Source organism: Penicillium angulare, assembly GCF_028827245.1.
Source record: "Penicillium angulare strain IBT 27051 chromosome Unknown utg000004l_segment0_segment0, whole genome shotgun sequence".
In the NCBI taxonomy this organism is placed as follows: domain Eukaryota; kingdom Fungi; phylum Ascomycota; class Eurotiomycetes; order Eurotiales; family Aspergillaceae; genus Penicillium; species Penicillium angulare.
This window is the reverse complement of record NW_026623163.1, coordinates 2,746,870-2,765,490: the sequence shown is the minus strand read 5'-3', so window position 1 is coordinate 2,765,490 and position 18,621 is coordinate 2,746,870. Positions and strand designations below refer to the sequence as shown.

The 18,621-nt window shown below is 47.8% G+C and overlaps 8 protein-coding genes across 8 annotated transcripts; 4 read left to right on the top strand and 4 right to left on the bottom strand.

Moving 5' to 3' along the window:
• Window positions 1-46: 46 nt before the first annotated feature.
• N7478_004975 (inositol polyphosphate kinase KCS1) lies at window positions 47-4,117 on the top strand (the record flags this gene model as incomplete). The annotated part of the gene is made up of 2 exons (XM_056921189.1): window positions 47-2,109; window positions 2,245-4,117. The coding sequence occupies 2 exons, from the start codon at window positions 47-49 to the stop codon at window positions 4,115-4,117; spliced, it is 3,936 nt and encodes a 1,311-aa protein (XP_056779226.1).
• A 1,114-nt stretch (window positions 4,118-5,231) lies between these two features.
• On the top strand, window positions 5,232-7,245 carry N7478_004974 (uncharacterized protein; the record flags this gene model as incomplete). The annotated part of the gene is made up of 3 exons (XM_056921188.1): window positions 5,232-5,527; window positions 5,756-6,512; window positions 6,583-7,245. 3 exons carry the CDS (start codon window positions 5,232-5,234, stop codon window positions 7,243-7,245), a joined length of 1,716 nt encoding a protein of 571 aa, XP_056779225.1.
• Window positions 7,246-7,723: 478 nt separating this feature from the next.
• On the top strand, window positions 7,724-8,353 carry N7478_004973 (Zn(II)2Cys6 transcription factor; the record flags this gene model as incomplete). Its single annotated transcript, XM_056921187.1, has 1 exon — window positions 7,724-8,353. One exon carries the CDS (start codon window positions 7,724-7,726, stop codon window positions 8,351-8,353), a length of 630 nt encoding a protein of 209 aa, XP_056779224.1.
• A 531-nt stretch (window positions 8,354-8,884) lies between these two features.
• Window positions 8,885-9,945, top strand: N7478_004972 (fungal specific transcription factor domain-containing protein; the record flags this gene model as incomplete). Its single annotated transcript, XM_056921186.1, has 3 exons — window positions 8,885-8,996; window positions 9,065-9,285; window positions 9,466-9,945. The coding sequence occupies 3 exons, from the start codon at window positions 8,885-8,887 to the stop codon at window positions 9,943-9,945; spliced, it is 813 nt and encodes a 270-aa protein (XP_056779223.1).
• A 152-nt stretch (window positions 9,946-10,097) lies between these two features.
• Window positions 10,098-11,291, bottom strand: N7478_004971 (isopenicillin N synthase family dioxygenase; the record flags this gene model as incomplete). Its single annotated transcript, XM_056921185.1, has 3 exons — window positions 10,098-10,519; window positions 10,577-10,951; window positions 11,243-11,291. The coding sequence occupies 3 exons, from the start codon at window positions 11,289-11,291 to the stop codon at window positions 10,098-10,100; spliced, it is 846 nt and encodes a 281-aa protein (XP_056779222.1).
• A 341-nt stretch (window positions 11,292-11,632) lies between these two features.
• Window positions 11,633-13,390, bottom strand: N7478_004970 (general substrate transporter; the record flags this gene model as incomplete). The annotated part of the gene is made up of 5 exons (XM_056921184.1): window positions 11,633-11,888; window positions 11,949-12,191; window positions 12,259-12,874; window positions 12,945-13,088; window positions 13,162-13,390. 5 exons carry the CDS (start codon window positions 13,388-13,390, stop codon window positions 11,633-11,635), a joined length of 1,488 nt encoding a protein of 495 aa, XP_056779221.1.
• Window positions 13,391-14,077: 687 nt separating this feature from the next.
• N7478_004969 (uncharacterized protein) lies at window positions 14,078-16,222 on the bottom strand (the record flags this gene model as incomplete). Its single annotated transcript, XM_056921183.1, has 2 exons — window positions 14,078-14,188; window positions 14,285-16,222. 2 exons carry the CDS (start codon window positions 16,220-16,222, stop codon window positions 14,078-14,080), a joined length of 2,049 nt encoding a protein of 682 aa, XP_056779220.1.
• A 217-nt stretch (window positions 16,223-16,439) lies between these two features.
• Window positions 16,440-17,971, bottom strand: N7478_004968 (GDP-Man:Man(1)GlcNAc(2)-PP-dolichol alpha-1,3-mannosyltransferase; the record flags this gene model as incomplete). The annotated part of the gene is made up of 2 exons (XM_056921182.1): window positions 16,440-17,047; window positions 17,110-17,971. 2 exons carry the CDS (start codon window positions 17,969-17,971, stop codon window positions 16,440-16,442), a joined length of 1,470 nt encoding a protein of 489 aa, XP_056779219.1.
• Window positions 17,972-18,621: the final 650 nt, after the last annotated feature.

The following is an 18,621-nucleotide window of genomic DNA, read 5'->3' as shown; positions in this document are numbered from 1 at the left end:
ACTTCCAGACCATTCCGACCGTGCAGGCCTGACCAATGTCCTCTCCATGTCAAACCCGCCGTCCGATCCCGAAGATACCTTGCCTAACCCCCTGGTGACACCTGCCACGCCTGCCCAACATGATTGCTCGACAGCGACCGAGCATGCTCGGCCCAATCCACGTCACCACTCGTGGCAGGACCAAAACTTGCTCCAGGGGGCTCAACAGGCCTATTCCCCATCGCGCGCGGAATCCCCCACCGTCCGTCAATGGACTGAACCTGCATCGACTTTCCCTGTAAAAAAGCCGCCAACGAACCCACCGGAAAAATATCCCCAACCTGAACCCTTTTATAGTCCTCAATTGTCTGAAAGGGATAGTATCTTTGCAACTCATTACCTCCCCACTGATAGCGGCGCAAATACCCCACAATTGCCCCCAAAGGCCTCGGAGAATGAGAGCCAGGTAAATTCTATACCGGGTCTTGATGATGTGCACGGGTCTCCAAGCCCTATCTCCAAGGTCTCTCCCCACAATCCTCACGTCGGCCCTTCCCACATGGAAGTTGACGTCCGCAGACATATTCCATTGCGCTCCTCTTCTCTCCTTTCCCACTCCGATGTTACTCGCTTCTCTCCTCTGCGCTCGTCTATATTCTCGTCAGATCAGGTGAAAACTCGGGAAAAGGAGGTTGCCGTGCCCTTCCCGCTCGCTGCACCCCAGGGTGATACAGGTACGAATACAGGTGGCCCACAAGATTTATTGGCCGAACGCAGTTTGCTCCCCTCCGCGCTAGACAATGTCTCCCATTCCTCTAAGCCATTGACCCCGGAGCATGGTTGGCCGACGCTAAGCAGAGAAGGTGTCTCTTACAGCTCATTTGCAGAATCATCTCGAGCCATTGCTTTAGAACGGAGCTCCAGTCCGGGTCGACGGGGACGAGTGGATAATACAATTGAGGCGAATCTTGCGAATGCGGAGCCAGCATCAAACGTGCGAAGTCGTAAGTCTAGTCATTACCTAGGCTTGTTCAAAGAAAACACCACTTCTCCTGATCGTAAAAGATGGGAGGACCGTCCACAAGATGAAGCCACGGATTCGTGGGATCATGCCGTGGACTACGAAACCGAAGTATCAAATTTCCCTCCAGCGGAAGATGGATTGATTCGTAAGAGCATCTCTCTTCCCTCGCTTGGTGATGGATCATCATTCGTGCCTCAGCCTTTGCCTGAACCAAAGCGCCAGCCCGAGGAGGAAGAGCCTTTCAAGCGTCGCCCAAAAGCATTACCACGGCAACTTCTCGAAGAAATTCGCAACTTCCATCTCACTCCCGGCGGTGGCCAAGGTTCATCCTTCTCCAAGAGCATCCCAGCGCAATACTCAGAACGCGGTCGTGATTATTTTCAGAAAGAGCCTCACGTTGAACGTTTTGGCGAATCGCTGAGCTCTGTGGAACAAGATGAGCGACGAGACTCGACGCAGTTTGAAGATGAGGAAAACGAGCAAATTAAATCTGCCGTATATTTCCCTCACGAGCGTGTTGCGCTCGAAGATCGAGACGATGAGTCAAGGTCTATAACGGGAGAGCCACATGGCGTGCAGCCAGTCCAGTTGTCCGCGGAGAAGGGTCATGAATTGATGTTGATACCCCAAGAACGTAGTCCCACCGACGAGCAAGAACTTGGTCATGTGGATATATCCTTGCGATCTAAAAATGAAAATCAGATTCTTCACGGCGATTTGCAAAATCTCAGATCTCCTCTAGCGGGCGCATCAGAGAAACCTCTAGGTCCTATTTCCGAGCTCAGTTATGACTCCACATGTGAATCTGAAGCAGTCTCTGCAGATGAGAGTGTGCAATCCATTCCTGATGATTCCAGTTTAACGGACGAGGCGGATGTTACGCCAACTGCTACTCCAATTCAGCGACCAGGCTTGCCAGCTCGTCGCAAGACTACCAAGCCTCTTGGTGCTGTTGAGTTGAAGCCTTACAGGCATCAGGTCGGCGGCCACACGACTGTATTTCGGTTCTCTCGACGTGCAGTTTGTAAACAACTCAACAACCGTGAAAATGAGTTTTACGAACGTATCGAAAGAAGACACCCTGACATGCTTATGTTTCTACCCAGGTAAGTAAATTGGATGGATTTTTTAATGCTTGTCACGTTGAGTAAAAAAAAATATCCCTACTTTGTGTTCTTCGTTGCCACGTCATATATGCTCCACTTCAATATGTGCCCAATGCTGATCTATTTCCTTCTCAGATACATTGGTGTATTGAATGTAACCTTTTCCAAAACTCCGAAGCGACCCAGAGGCAATACTGAGAATGGCAACGGCGCGACTTCTGAAGAAAATAAACTTAATGGTGATTCAGGATTGGACCCCAAGACGGTCGAGGCACCAGAGCCGCAACGAATCGTTAGCCAGTCACAAGTCACCGGCGTGATTCCCAAGGTTATACTCGAGAACAATCGACACATAATCCCGGCCGATCTTTTTTCTCGCCAAAGATCCCGGATAATAGACGAATCGATGATAGGCAGGCCGCGTTCTGCCGATGGACTTGGGGATACGAGCGTGCATTCCAAAGCGTCTTTGAGCAAGCAAACCAAAATATGGGGCGCCACAACTGTCAACAGAAAGCTCCAGGAGCAGGTCCTCCGGGAAGTTTTTAGTCCCCCTGCAATTCATCATCATCGCCGCCATCCTCGCGGCCATTTGCATTTGCCCAGAGCTAGCTCGGACATTCCTCGCCAACGTGGAAACCTTTCGGAGGATCACACCTCTGCTGTACGCCCTTCTGGACTAGACAAAGTTGAAACTCTGAGGTCCCCTGCACTGGAGATTGCGCGGTCCAACCCTGAGCCATCTACACTCTCCTCATCTGCATCAACGGCCCTTGACGAAAATCGTGACCGTATAGAGAAGATTAAGACTGAGGAGCTGCCCAATCGTGCGAATTCCCTCAACCGCGGCCAACATGGACAGCATGGTCGAAGGAGACATTCGGGTGGAGGCTTGGTACGTAAGGCAAGCATGACCTCCGAGAAGAAAGGGGAGCTCATGTTCTTCGAGGACGAAGGATACGGCGGAGATGGAGAAGATGAAATATTCACCATGGAAGGTGATATGCCCGCATCTACCAAGTCCGTCCCAGTACACTCTACCCACTCTCTTCCTAGCAGTTCTGCCATACTTGACACCCGAGCCGAAGACTCTGTTGCATCTCATAGCCTCTCCCTCGCCTCTTCCCAACTTAAGCCAGAGGATACAGCAGTGGCCCAACTACCAAGTAACCCCAAAGAGGCGCAATTAAGAAAAGACGAGCGAGTCCAGTTCTTTCTGCTCCTTGAAGATCTCACAGCTGGCATGAATAAACCCTGCGTGCTAGATCTCAAAATGGGAACTCGACAATACGGTATCGAGGCAAATGAAAAGAAAAAGAAATCGCAACGACGCAAGTGCCAATCAACAACCTCACAACAACTCGGAGTTCGTTTGTGTGGGATGCAAGCATGGAATGTCAAAAAGCAGGAGTACATCTTTGAAGATAAATATTTCGGACGCGATCTACAATCCGGTCGTGAATTCCAAGATGCTCTCACTCGTTTCCTTTATGACGGTGTCAGCTATACGAGTGTGGCCAAGAAAATACCTGTCATCCTGGAAAAGCTGTCTCTGTTAGAAAACATGATCCGAAACCTGGATCGATATCGGCTCTACGCTAGCAGCTTGTTGATCTTATATGATGGGGAGTCCACCCCACAAACACCGGGACCAGATACACCTGCGCCTCACTCTCAAGCCCATGACGAGGGTCACAACAATACAAATGTGAAACTGAAAATTGTCGACTTTGCCAATTGTGTCACCGGAGAGGACGAATTGGCACCGGATACACCATGCCCTCCTCACTATCCTAACGATATTGATCGTGGTTACCTTCGAGGTCTTCGCACATTGCGCATGTACTTCCAGCGTATCATGAAAGAAGTTACACATGATGAATTTATCGAACGCGGCGAGGGCGAAGGCATAGCTTTAGGCTCCCAACCCGCTGTTCGAGAAACCCCTTCCGATCAATATTGGTATGAGAATGTGATGGAGAGTGATGAGGGCGACGTCAGCTTCTGATATACCTGATCTCTGATCTGATATCGTCTCCGCCTCTCCCATTCTCTGTATCTCCCTCTTCCTTTCTTTTGCTCTTGCATTCTCTTAAATTTCGGCCTCGCTGTTAATTCAGCATTTGGGTAATTGGAGTCGATCACCGATCTTCGTCCCTTTGACCTTCTTCTTTCCTCTTCCTCTTCCTATCCATCCTCAGCCCATACGCCTCGGGCTCTTCTCTGAACTGTTCTTTGTCAGGACAGACGATGTAACGACCTCCACAGATGACTCAATGACCCTTGCCAACACCTGGATGCATTTAGAGCTCGGGGTTTTGCTTTTCTTTCATTGTCCTTCATCTGCTTTTGCAATATCTATTTCTACGACGGTGTGTACGAGCTACGCATATCTTGTTTTCTTGTACTTTTCTCATGATTCATTTCTCGGTCTTGTTTTATTTGATAATACCCCCACTGGGTAATTGGATCTTGGGTGCCCTGATTCTACAGGCCCATTTCCGACCCCTGTGTTGTTTGTACATGATACTTCTCTTCGCAGTATTAGAGAGAAACATAATCATTAGAAAAAAAAATTTGGTCCAAAAAAAACAAAGTCGCCTTTCGTAATCTTACATATCAATTATTTGATTTCTTGCTAGGATTGTGACTTGGGTATCCCAGCCACATTAGGCATCTATGAGCGTCAGCCTCGGCTGATATCACGTGCCCGATAAGCAGCTCCAAGCTCGCAATCATCTCCGCTCTGGAAGCTCTCTTGAACCGCCATTCCTCATCTCCTTAGCTTGCTGTAAACCTCCATCTCGATCCTCATATTGGCGCCCATCCGTTCTCGCAGGATGATCGGACTTTGAAGCCCAATGACGTAGGGTGGAGCTCTGACAACAAAAGCAACTGATCCACCCAGCTGACACGGCTGTCTATCATTCGACCCCCGCAGGCCAATCGCCCCGAGCCCCATTCGGCCGCAGCACTCATTGCTATTAAAGCTGTGCCTGACTTTACCAGCCCTCTCGGTATACGGATTTTGTTATCCCGATCGATTCTACACACCTACCCGTATACCCGCCTACCCACCTACCGACTGTATCCCGGACAGACTACCGGGCCAGCTAAACGGAATGCCGAGCTCCAACGGCCGTGGCAGCTCGTCTATCGATAAGCGTGATTTCGATGCCCACCGATCGCTACTTGACGATGGGAATATGGAGAGCCAGAATACACAACCTAGCCCAGCTGTTGGGCGATCGAGAGCGGGATCCCGCCGCTCGCGACGTTCTTCTCACTCCGGATACGGGACGACTAGTGAGGACGGGCTTCTGAGCGATGTTGTGGATGGTATTGTCGAGCGGGATCGACGCAAGATGCATCTGGAGGTGATTAGGGTAACAAGCTTTATTTGGGGTGTTATATCTTGGTAAGTCTTTTTCATATGATATGGAATTCACCATGTTTAAATATTTGACACTTACTCATATGCTTTTAGTCTTTGCGCAGGGAGCATTACTGCCTTTTCGTTATACGGGCACTTGCTGTTAACAAGGCTTCAATATACCCAACTTCGCGTTAACGCGATTTCCATATCTGCGGAAATAGCTATGTACTTGCTTGTGCCATTGTTCGGATATCTATGCGACCGATATAGCCCATCGCCGTTATCTTTGGCCTCGGGGATTGTGTTTGGACTCGGATATTTCCTCGCCGCATTTACATATAAAAGCGGTCCCCCTCCTGATGCCGGAGGCACCGGTTGGCCCTTCTGGGTAATGGTTGTTGCATTTATTGCTATCGGAACAGGCACCAGTTGCATGTATCTTGCTGCTGTAGCGACGTGTGCTAAGAATTATGGCCGAGGCAAGCACAAGGGTATTATGCTTGCGATTCCTATTGCGGCATTTGGTTTGAGCGGCATGTGGCAAAGCCAGGTTGGAACCCACTTGCTCTGCGAGCGTGACCAGGATGGAAATTGCGGAGACGTTGATGTATTTCGTTACTTCCTCTTTCTAGGCGCTACTCTGCTCGTCGTCGGCATTATTGGCACATTTGCAATGCGGATTGTGGATGATGACGAAGAGGAGCGGTATATTGACGAGACTGTCGAAGAGCTGGAAAGAAGTGGACTACTCGAAGAAAGCGATTTCTTTCGACCCAGGAGTGAAATCCGGGCAGCTGCGGAATACGGCACCTTTTCCTCTGAAGCTGATGAGGATGTGTCTCCTACCCTCTCTGACCAAGAACGAGAGGAAAGACGCAGAGAAAAAGAACGCGAGGAAGAGGAGCGCCAGAAGAAAGACTGGCTGCTCAATTATGAAACTCGAGTCTTTCTCTCGGATCCAACGATGTGGTGGCTGGCGGCCGGGTTCTTCCTGGTCACCGGTCCCGGCGAATCATACATCAACAATGTAAGTTGTAACGTGCCCAGATGGTACAATGAGACCTTGGTCACCTTGTAATTAACACAGAATATTATAGCTCGGAACTATCATACCGACCTTGACACCCGTGTCTTATTCGAGCAATGCACCTCCACCGGCTGGACTTCCATCAACCCATGTCACCAATGTCGCGTTAACTTCGACCATTGCCCGACTCCTTACTGGGTCTCTTTCAGACTTATTCGCACCACCAGCAATCCATCTCTTCCCTCCAATTCCAGACATCCATCGAAACAGAGCCCTTGCAGGGAGCAACGATCGTGTCACACTTTCCCGAATGGTCTTCCTCCTACCATCGGCACTTCTACTTTCCATCGGGTACCTCATTCTCGCTACACCACTCACACAGAAAGAACCTTCTCTCTTCCATCTTACCACTTCTCTCGTTGGATTTGGCTATGGAAGTGCCTTCTCACTAACTCCCATAATCATCTCCGTTGTATGGGGCGTAGAGAATTTCGCTACCAATTGGGGTATAGTCGCCATGATGCCTGCCATCGGCGCTACGTTCTGGGGCGTGGTATATTCAGCCGCGTACCAGAATGCCTTAGATAGCAATGGTGGTACATCTGACGGCGAATGCCATGGTTGGCGATGCTATGGCTTTTGGGCCGTTGGATGCACCCTCAGCGTTTGGGCAGCCATCGTAACATTGTTGGTTGCTTGGAGAGGCTGGAAACAACGGGGCGTTGTTGTTTAGCAATAATTTTTTTGGCCATTTAGCGGGCATCTTTCGGGACCATTCATATATATTCAAATGGAACATTATTAACGATATCAATAAAGATATGCTTTAATGACTCCCTTCGTAATTACGATCTAATGATCATCCAGTGTCTTACTATTTGTTCGTTCAAGTTCCCCACGGCGTCGGAGTTTCCCGCGATATGTACGGGCGGGGGCCTCAAGTGCTCAAGTGCTCGATCACCGGAGAAAAACCCCATACTATTTGCCTGTTTTTTTCGCGGCAGAAAATCACGAGGCCTACCACATGCATACTATCGTCTTTTCCCCTTGGTTTTCCATCGATGTAGAACCTACAGTTTAGATAGCGGTGTAATAGGCGGTCAAAATTGCTATGGCCAAGATCGCTATCGGCGCCCAGGCGGTAAGCTATAGTTAGCTGTTGTATGCCATATCCCGCGGGCGAAAACTACTGCAAACACAGCAAGTCGAAAATGCCACGCCCTGCATATTCCTGTACAGAATGTATGCGTCGAAAACTACGCTGTTCAAAAGAAATTCCATGTTCAGCTTGCATTGAGCGAGGTAATGAACATGAATGTCGTCTCCGTCCTCAAGCCGAAAAGGAAAATACACCGCGAAGAGTGAGGTCTGTTTTCCCTGGTAAAAATAAGATATCAACCAAGACTCCATCGTCTCAATCGAACGATTCGACGACGACAATATCACCATTTAATACAGACAGTAATTCATACTCACCCCTCCCCAACAACGCAGTTGCAGGCGTCGGACAAGATGCAGCAGTCACGCTGGAATTTCTTGCGATGAGTCGTCGCCAAGTCTTACAAGATGCACATGTTGATGAGGTTCAATTGCCGGAGGGAGAATGCCATGTCGTGGATACGGCGGAGTTATTGTTCACGCCTCAGCAGGTGGAACGATTGATGATGTATCATCAAGAATACATAGCATGGACTCACAATGTCGTTCATCTACCAACTTTCCGGAGCCAATGCGAAGCTCAGTTTAAGGGTGATGTTATGCTGGATGGCACATGGGTTGCATTGTTTTATGCAATGCTTGCTGTGAGTTTGTTCATTGTCACCGGCTCCGTCATTTGCTAACTGAGTATACAGGTCACTCTGTATCATACGCACCCGTCCAAGCTAGAGGAATTCGGTGTCATGTTCTGTGGTATGCTTAATCTCTTGGAATTCATATTTTTCTATCCAGATTTGAATACTAAATGCAAAAAAGGGATCTCTACTGACTCAATCCCAGACCGAGCAGTAGAATCTTGCTATGAAAAAAGCATAAATAGTCTGAATGATGCAAACTTCATGAAAAATCATACTTTATTTAGTGTGCAAGCTATCTGCCTACTAATCTATATTGGCCACAACATTGGACAATCGGACCGAATTTCTGTCCTACTAGCATCTGCAGGCCGTATCGCTCAGTGCCTAGGTCTGCATCGACTGGGACCCGACAAAGCGAGAGTTGAAAATCAAGAGATGGAATCCATACTTCATCCACAGATTTTGATTGATCGAGAAGTTTCGAAGAGAGCTTGGTGGTTCCTTGTCCGCCAGGATTGGCTACAGATACCCTTTAATAATACATACAGCATTAATCCGACGCAGTTCACAACGCCGATGCCTAAAAATTGCGACGATGATGTTTCTTCTATGGTTGGACAGGGAGAAGTAATTGATCGCGGCTCGGAGCTCTATACACATGGGAGCTATACCTCCGTTCTTAATCATAGTATGCCGAGAAACATTGTCGTCACTTTTTTATCTTAGAAGCTAATATTATCTTAGTATCTGTTATAGTGTGGAAACTACAAGACCGAATGTGTCGGCATGAGAGTCCAAACGAGAATGAAGAGAGCCTGCGAAGATTGTATTCCGAAGTTCTGCAGGCGGACCAGGAACTCAGAATGCTGATCAGCAAATTACCATCATTCCTCAAAGATGAAACGGTGCCCCCTCAGAGCTTTTCCGTGCAAATTGAGCAGCAAACGGGTCTACTGTACCTTGGAATCGCACACAAAGTGAGTTTATTCTATCAAATTACTGGGTGCATCATTATTAAGAATGGTCAAATCTAGTTTTATTCGATTCATCGACATTTTCAAATTCCCAGTCTCAAAAACCCATGGTTTGCATATACGAAGGTATCCACCCAAGGAAAACAGAGTTGCAGTACCAGAGATATCTACTAATCAAAATAGGTCTCATGCCTCCCTATAATGCGCCGACATCTCACATCATTTCTATCACTGCCTAAAACCACCCACACCCACATCGTGACCAATTTATGGACAGCCAATACCCAAGTCCTAACCGCAGCCCTGTGGTTACTGTTTGAACTAATCTTCTCAAGGGAAGAAAGCGCACAAATTTACGAGGCCAAAGAAATTAGAGAGTTGGCCTCTAGAAGCCTCGGCTTTCTAAGGGAAAATCAACACAAAAGCCGAATAGCCAAGAGGGGAGTTACACTCATTGAATCTCTTTTGGAAATTGATCAAGCAATCACGGCAGGAGCTCGAAAAGAGTTCTCATTACGAGATATCATATCACGAGTGATCAATAGTGACATGCACACTCGGCCAGGTCTATCGTCCGAGGCTCTTAACACAGCGCCGCTAGATTTGATTTCTGTTGATGGGTTATCTTGGGAGGATCTTATGAATGCATTTATAGAAGTTTAATCATATTCAATCCAATTGTATTAAAATCTGACGAGACAAACTCAATTTCCGGCGTTTCCAGGCTATTCTCCAGAACAAACATCCATTTATGTGACAGGGTAGTATGGTCAAACGACCTGTCGCAATGTATACAATTTCCGACTTGAAGCTTCTCACCTACTCTCCGAAATCACGTCCTCCCTCAAATCCCCCATGGCAGCCTCCTTCGATGATCCATAGGTGTCGGCAAAACGTCCAGTCATCCAGTCGTGGACAGTCATAGGCGGATATTTAGCACCTTCCACCGCATCCATACACTCCGGAAGACACTCAACAACATAATCCGGATTTCCAGAGAAGAAAAACGGCACACTGAACCTTTCTTTCCCACTTCGATTGATCACCCGATGCAAATTTGATAGGTATCGATCATTCGTCCAACGCATCATCATGTTCCCCAAGTTGACCACATAAGCACCAGGGCGAGGTGTAACATCCACCCATTCCTTAGAACCGTCATTCCAGACCTGGAGTCCGCCTGTTTCATCCTGAAGAAGCATCGTGACGGCTCCGAAATCGGTATGCGCGCCTATGCCTACAGCATGAAGTCAGGATAAGAAGAACCGTTTCTGAGTAGGCTGATACCACTTACCAGGTTCTGTTTCTGCGGTAGCTGGATCCTGTGGTGGATAGTGCAATAGCCGAAGCGCAGCCACAGGCTTTTCATAGAATGAACTAGAATAGCCTTCCTCAAGACCAAGCGTCCACTCAATCACGGTGAGTAGACCTATCGCGAGCTCTGTCATGGACTCATGGTACTCCTCCATAATAGATTGAAACGATTTCGGATTCTCAACCTCAGCGGGGTACTTGTTAGGCCCTTGGCCAAATCTCTTCGCGACAACGAACGGGTCATCAAGATTTAGATTCTTGCCTAGATAGAAGCCTTCCTTAAGGTCTCCTTTTGTTCGCTTTTCGAAGTTCTGAGCTCGGAGGGGCTCATAGCCGCGGTTGAATCCATCTAGATCTATTTTTGGTAAGAAGGTTCTTTGTAGGGATAAGTGATTTGTTACCTTTGTGGTATTTCTCTTTTATTGCCAAGGGAAGCTTGAAAAAGTCCTGACTTTGGGCGATGACAGAATTTTGGAGAGATACCGGGATGTTGTGGTTGATTAGTTGAAAGAACCCGAATTTCTCGCATGCTTCCCCTATTTCATGGGTGAGTTTCTTTTGGGCGATGGGATCTGAGCTATAAAATGCTTTGTGGCTATTAGGCTTTTTCTTGTTGAGGCTTAATTCAATGAACTGTAGAACCTACGTCCGAAGTCGATGACTGGGGGTTCTTCAGGGCAAGTTATCGCGGCCATGATAGAGTAAACGTTTGAATGGTAGTAAATAGTCTAGTTCTTGTTCCAATAGTGTGAAAATTAAAATAGCTCGCAATGTAAACCAAGCGTTATTGGGGTATTTGAATAAAAAAATTGATCAAGATGTCATCGTGAGTTTCGGCCGCGGGGTTAATCTGTCACCCACGGCCGAAAGCGCAAATCACTATGCAATGAAGAAATGAAGATCGACTCCGAGTCATATGGAGTCATGGCTAGAGATTTGCATCTCAGTAGTACATATATATATATATATACTATGTAAGGGGATTGTCCCAGCACCCGGGTCTATAAACCTTGGATGATGTTCAGCACCCCGAGATTTAGTTAGGAACCTCTTCTACGGTCGCTCGCTCAAATTGCTTCGACTCCTCGATATCCACAAATTTGCCATCCAAGGCAAGTTGTCTATCGAGATCCTCAATCTCCAGGCATCTAGTTTCGGGAATGCAAAACCACCCAAAAACAAAAGCGACGACCGAGAGTGAGCCGTAAATAAAGCCAAGTCGACCACCGATATCAACATGGTGCGGTGTATCAGCTGTCTCCATGTATGGGTACGTGAACGTCACGGCGAATCTATTTTTATCATATCAGATGTTGTTTGTGGATTGAAAGAAGGAAGCAGTTCTAACTCACTCAGTGATAAGCTTAACGGTATACGCAATTTGCAGGGTCATCTCACGCAACGGAGAAGATGGAAGCTCAGTACCAAGAACATATACTAAAGGAGCCCAACCGAGAGACCAGCTGAAACTGAAAATCAGAAGCATTGCTACGATTCCTTTTTTGGCGTCGAGGTTGCTGGAATCTGCCGTTCCAAGACCTCCCATGGTCATCAGGGATACAGTCTGGAATGCAGAACTGGTATGGAACAGGGCCCTTGTAAAAGTCAGGTTTGGCTCGATATTAGGAGAGGGGGTGAAGGAAATGTTTTTTGTCAACTCACCTACGTCCGACAACATCGATCAATGATGCAGTGATAATAATCGCACCAATATCCACCGCGTTAGTGCCGAGGGTAACACTGAACGGATTAACAGATTTCAACTGTTTGACAAACAGAGTTCCGTATTGAGAAGCAAAAGCCTGACCAGTAGCCTGTTGGAAGAAGTTCGCAGCAGCAACCACAAATGTACGTTGTCTATTCTGTCTGTTGAACAGATCCTTGAATGACTTCTTCTGAAGTTGCTCAGCAACCTTCGACGACAGAATTTCAAAATCCTGATGAATCTGCTCCTCGGAAGTATTATTGGGCTTGAGACGAACGAGAGACTCGAGGGATTCAGAGTGACAGTCGCGAAGAAGGTACCATCGAGGAGACTCGGGGATGAACCAGACCAAGCAGATCACCACAAAAGGAATGACAAGGATAAGACCGAATGGAATTCTCCAGGCCGCGTCCGTTGTCATTTTCTTCGTCGCTCGGGCCACACCGGTGATGAAGAGACCACCGGCTTTAATACTGAGCCAGTAAATGACGCCCATTCCACCACGATTCTTGGCCGGTGCCAATTCAGCCAAAAAGGTAGGGATAACAGCCAACTGCATACCAAGGTAGATATCTATATGAAGGACGAAATCAAATTAGAACACGATTCCGGCCCCGAGACCTTGGATAAGAGTTTTTCTCACAGTGAAGCGCTCTGCCTGATTGCAGCTGAGCTTGAGTTGTGGCACTGATAATCACAGAAGCACTACCAAGAGCATATATACTCATTGTAAAGATACACATGCGGCGTCCCCATGTGTTGCTAACGTAGCCGCCGATGAAAACCCCTAAGAACGAATCATGTTAGTAACCACGAATGACGCTTAACTGTCGGGAACGCAATCCATTGCTTCCACTTACCAACAATTTGACCAGCTGCCTTGATACTATTGTACATAGACGTGTACAAAGCTGGGATAGCCCAAGCATCGGTTGAGGCATCATACTTCCCAAACTGGCGGATGAAAGAATCCATCGCCTGGCACGAAGAAAATGCCTGGTCGCTGAGACCATAGTTGAAAGCCGACAGAGCCAGCAATGCAGTTGACAAGAACAGCACCGTGCTGAACTCCTTCTTCTGTGATGCCATTTTTGAGATTTGTCTCAATGAAGAAATTTTCCGATACTTCCGGCTTCTTGGGCTGCAACAAACTCTGCTTTTATCAGATCCGTGATTGATAAAATAAGATCTTGAGTTGGGAGGAGACCAACGCCGGATTAAGCTGGGCACGATCATTAGTCTGACAATTTTCCTTCCTCACCTCGGAAAAATCCAATGATATGCGGCCATACTTGCAATACCGACGCTAGTCGTAATATTGGAGAAGGTAAAGGCGGGTCGACCCTGTAAGGCTTCAGCATTTTTCCCCTTCTGCCAATTGCAACATAGAATACCAGACCCACCAAAGCCTTGTAGGGCTTGGGTCGTACATTAGTTGCCTTTACAGCCCTATGGGAGCCAAGAACACCAAGCTTTACTATGGAGCGGCTTAGCCTGGCTCGGCAAAAATCGCAACCAAAGACTCAAGATGCTCCACTTCTGCCCGGTTTTTCGTGCCTCTTGATCGCAAAATTACGGGGTTTCGGGTTCTAAAGATAGTTTATCTTTCGGGATAGAAAATATGGTAATAAAACCTCATGGATTGCAAGATACGCGGGACTACTACGGAGTAATTGCATCAGCGAAAAGATGCCAGTAATCCAAGGGTACCCAAGAGGTAGTATGCATAATGCAGCATGAGAACCAAAAGAATTCTCTTCGTCTCTCCAGTGAGGCCTAGACATCGGTGGATGCAGGGTCCAAGCCCGTAAATACCTTGTAAAGGCGCTTGCTAGCAGCCGGACCGATGCGCGAATCAGTCAAACCACCGTTCCTGTTTGCAGATTTCTAGGTCGAGCTGATCAGCGGAATCCATAGACGATCGTAATATTGAGATAAGAAAGAAGTTGCAGAGCGGGCCATTATTGGAAGTGATATACGTACCCTAACGTCTTCCAGCATAGTAGGGCCATGCATCCTCATGCCTCGAACAAGGTCCGTGACACATGGATACTGGCCTGCAATACCGTAGGCCATGGAAGCTGTAACTCGGTTCACCTCTTGGAGCATCTTAACAAATGTATCAAGGTTGTCTTCGCCGGTTTTGACTTGACCAACGTCCATACAAAACGCTGCATCATTACCCGTCATTCGTTCGTGTCGGTAAGGAATTGTGGAAATATGTTCAGTGAAATTTTTGAGCCATTCAGCAGACTCCGTGGGGGCATTAGTGTGGTGGATAAGACATCCATGGTGTACTTGGAGCGTAAGAAGGGCATCTTCAATCGTATCGTCGTCAACGGGTGGCGTGGTTTCTGGTTTGTTTTTGGGTTTCCTGCCACGACCACGGCCCCTGGTAGAAGGTTCGGCAGCAGGGGGTTGTTCATATTGGCGAAGCACTTCAGCCTGATATGCTCTGTTTCGTGAGTTCCGATTCTTGCGCATCCATGCTGTGAGACCTTCAATGAGATAAATTTGTTTATGATTGGGATATGCACTTCTAATCTTGAGTACGTGCATCTCTAATGTCTCTCTTTCTTCGCCGTCGGGGGAGGCGATCACCATATCAACAAAGTCTTGGGCAGGTACCAAACAAAGGACGTGTTTTTCGTGTTGGATGTGAGGTTCGCATGGCTCCCAACGACTAGCTGAATCATTCCATTTTGCTTTGACCTTTCGCCGCCACTTGACCACATTTGGGATTGGACTTATGAAGAATGTGTGCTCAACCCCAAGGCGCCGCATGAACTCAACTGTCTGGTTACCAACACTAGCCTCTTCCAAAGAAGACTCGATATCAATAATCATCTCTGGCGTAGATTCCTTCTTGTCGACTTTCAACTTATTAACTTCTGCAATGTCTGCATCTAATTGCTTCTGTTTCGCCTTCTCCTCTTTGAGTTTCTGTTTTCGTTCTTTTTCAATCTCACGATCGCGGTCTTTCTGCGCTTTAGCGTTAGCTCTTGCCTTAGCTTTAGCCTCTTTTTCTTCGGTTGATATCTTGGTTGAATTCTTCTGCGGTGGCCGGCGCGGTGCAGCAGGCTCATCCACCTCGTCAGAAAGATTTGCGAACTCCATAGCACTTGTCTTATTTCGGTAATGAACAGTGTTTTTCGATGTAGGCTTTTTCTTTGCGGCTTTTTCTTTTTCACTCAAACTTGACAGTAACTGGGCGGTCTTGCTGGAAAAGACAGTTTTGCCTGTGCGCCTCTCCCCAATCATCTCGGCAAAGCCAGGAACCGAGAATGGATCGCTGAATTCTTCTATGCTGTCCTGAGTGGATTTCACCGCTCCGTTTCTCGCGGCGACAGATGCAAAAGCATCGTCATCATCGAGCGAAATGATGTCTGAGGGGTCGTAGGGCTCGTTTCGCGCCGCTGAGGGTTGAAAGGGCATTCTTGACACGCCTGACGGTAGGTTTCGCGAGGGGAGCTCAGGGGGCGATGAAATTGGAATGTCATGGTCTGAAAGTTGAATTTCATGCTCGGAATATTCTGACTTTTTTCCGGATTGCGTTCTCGATGTTGTTGTCCTGGAGGTGGGGAGGGTGGTTGAGGTGGTTGAGGTGGGAGGACTGAAGTCGTCGTCTGAAAGAGCGAACGATGAAACGAGAGTTGATACTCGAGCAGGGACCGGTCGCGTCGTTGCGGTGGCCACTCGGCCTGGGGGTGGTTGTGGTATTTCATTGCTAACCCTTCGTTTCTTCAACGGTTTTTCGAAGTCGTCGTAAGTAAAAAGCGAAAGGTCAATGGAGTCCGATGATATCAATGCCGAGTTGGAGGGGCGTCGTGGGAGTTGGTGGGATGAGTTTTGCGCATTTTGAAAGTGAGAGCTATCAGGCAGTTGGGGGTCAGATGATATCAAGTCGATTATGTCGGGCATTTTGTGAGAGGTTGTAAATGTCGCTAATGTGAGGCTTGCCTGAACGTTATCGCGTTCCAGCCAAAACGCGACGTCACGAAGTCAGGTGACCCTTATCGCACGTTTTCGATCTACTTTACACTTTCAACTTCACCAACAAATATGTATGATTTTGAAGCAGAGAGTGAATAGGAAAATATGAGAAAGTAATCAATGGGGTATTAGCTTAGAAAACGAACTACATGATGTGAGACAGGAAGAGGCCGATGTTGGCCAGTAAAGCCACGACAAGAGCGATCCCAACGAATACTTGCGTCCACCCATCAAACGGGCGACGATCGACTGAAAGCATGGTGGATATTTCTTCTTCCAGTCGATCGCCCATAGCCGTGAGTGAAAACTCTCGCTCGGCTCTCTGCTTTCCAGCTACAGCCATCTTTGCAACATCCCGTTGACTCAGACCGTATAAAACCTTGTCCATAACGGCTGTCCACTCGTCGTCGGCGTGAGCGTCCCGAAGCCAGCCCGTTTCGCCCTCGACAATAGTTTCCAATGGACCACCAGTGTTTGAAGCCAACACGGGCAGTCCAGCATGCATTGCCTCGACGGGAACAATTCCGAAGTGTTCATTAATTGGCGTGTATAAGAGCAGCTTAGATTGTGCCAGTAGGATATCTTTGAGAGTTTTGGGGACGGAGAGCAAAAAGAGTACATCGATATCGTCGGGGATCGAAAGAGCAGAAACAACAGTCTTCGATGTTGCAGTCCGCAGTCCAAGTTTTGTCGCCAGGGTATCAAGCTCCTGGTGGTACTGGACGTTTTCTTGGACACGATTGTCGTAACCGCCTAAAAGTAATTTGATAAGCTTCGGGATTTTGATTTAGGTTAATCTACACCCGGGGACTTACCTGCGATTACCAATCTCGTTCCTTCCCTCTTATCCGCGCCGAGTCCATTGTATGCGCGGATGGCCAGAGCCATGTCCTTCTTTCGCTCAAAGCGATTGATGCTAAGCAATATCTTCTTACCACCCCACAGGGGCCCCGAAGACGCTGGATCTCCAATTGCAGACTTCACATCGGTATCAACGCAAGGATAGATTACCTCCACATCTCCCAATTTATCTGCACCAAAGACCTGCTTCACAACCCCGCGCGAGAAATTCGAGTTCGCGACCACTCGATCGGACGCACTCAATGCCCAGCCCTCAAACCAATCGAATGGGAATCTGTATAATTGCTTCGCTAGTCTGAGGAGGGAGCCGCCTTCGTCGCGGCGTGCGAGCAGCTGGTCGGGGAAATGGCAATAGAATAGGATCCGTTGACGGGCGGACTTTCGCGGCTGGCCGAAGGACTTGAGAAAGGGTACACAGGCGGGCAATTGATCCACAATAAATATGTCATCTTGTACTGTATCGTACCCTGTGGACTTTTGGTCCTTCTCCGATTTTGCGCTACCGGGTGTGTCTCTCGATCCCAGTTCAGACAGGAGGGACGCTGTCAAATGGAGCTGGCGCAGGGCGGCCATGAGAATATGAAGGCGACCGAATACATGTGCGGGAAATATGGTGTTTCCGCGGATGCGAACATCCAGCGTGCCATCGCGGGCTTCGTCGAAGCAGTGGGCTTTGTCACGGTGGGAGGTGTAGATGGTCACACGGTGGCCTCGATTCTGGAGAGCTAGCGCCGCGTCAATTATTAGTCGCTCAGCGCCACCGATGCCGAGATCTGGGTGGATTATAACCACATTGGACGGCTTTAGACCCGACATGGTTTTCAGATTGCAGGTTGAAGCATATGAAGGTTAATGGACACGATAGCTTCATGCGATAAAGCGCGATAAAGGTTCCGCATGTTTAGCGGCCAGTAGTAATCATGCACCCCACACTTAACGGAGCTTGGCACCTATGGGACTACCACAACTTAGACCAGCATTTGCCTTTTCGTGACTTTAATGTTTTTATATGCTATTTACTGCAATTGAATTTATAAGTAGATATTAGGTTGTTTTCTTTTTTCAGTCCTCGTTATACCTCTCCAGGGTCAACGTCAATTTGCTAGGCAGTACACTTTGCCACATACAACTGTGAGACATGAGGGACGTAGAACAAGAATTGATACATGTATATTCTCAGCAGAATGAAATGTAACAGCTTAATGTTTAGGATGTTTTCTAAACGAACTCTGGTTGAGTGCTACCATATTGTAGCATGGCCCTTGTTATTATGGTATGTACATTCACCGGTAAATGGCTTTGCCGCTCATGTCTTCCTACCACAGCAAGTGCCGATTCAAGATTGGACTTTTTAGCAGGAATCGCAAACTAGTAAACATCTCCGAAGAAGATCACTTGGAGGGATTCTAGAAATCGCCTGAACCGGCAAATCCGCACTCGGCTGCAGCCGCTTCTTGTTCAACGCC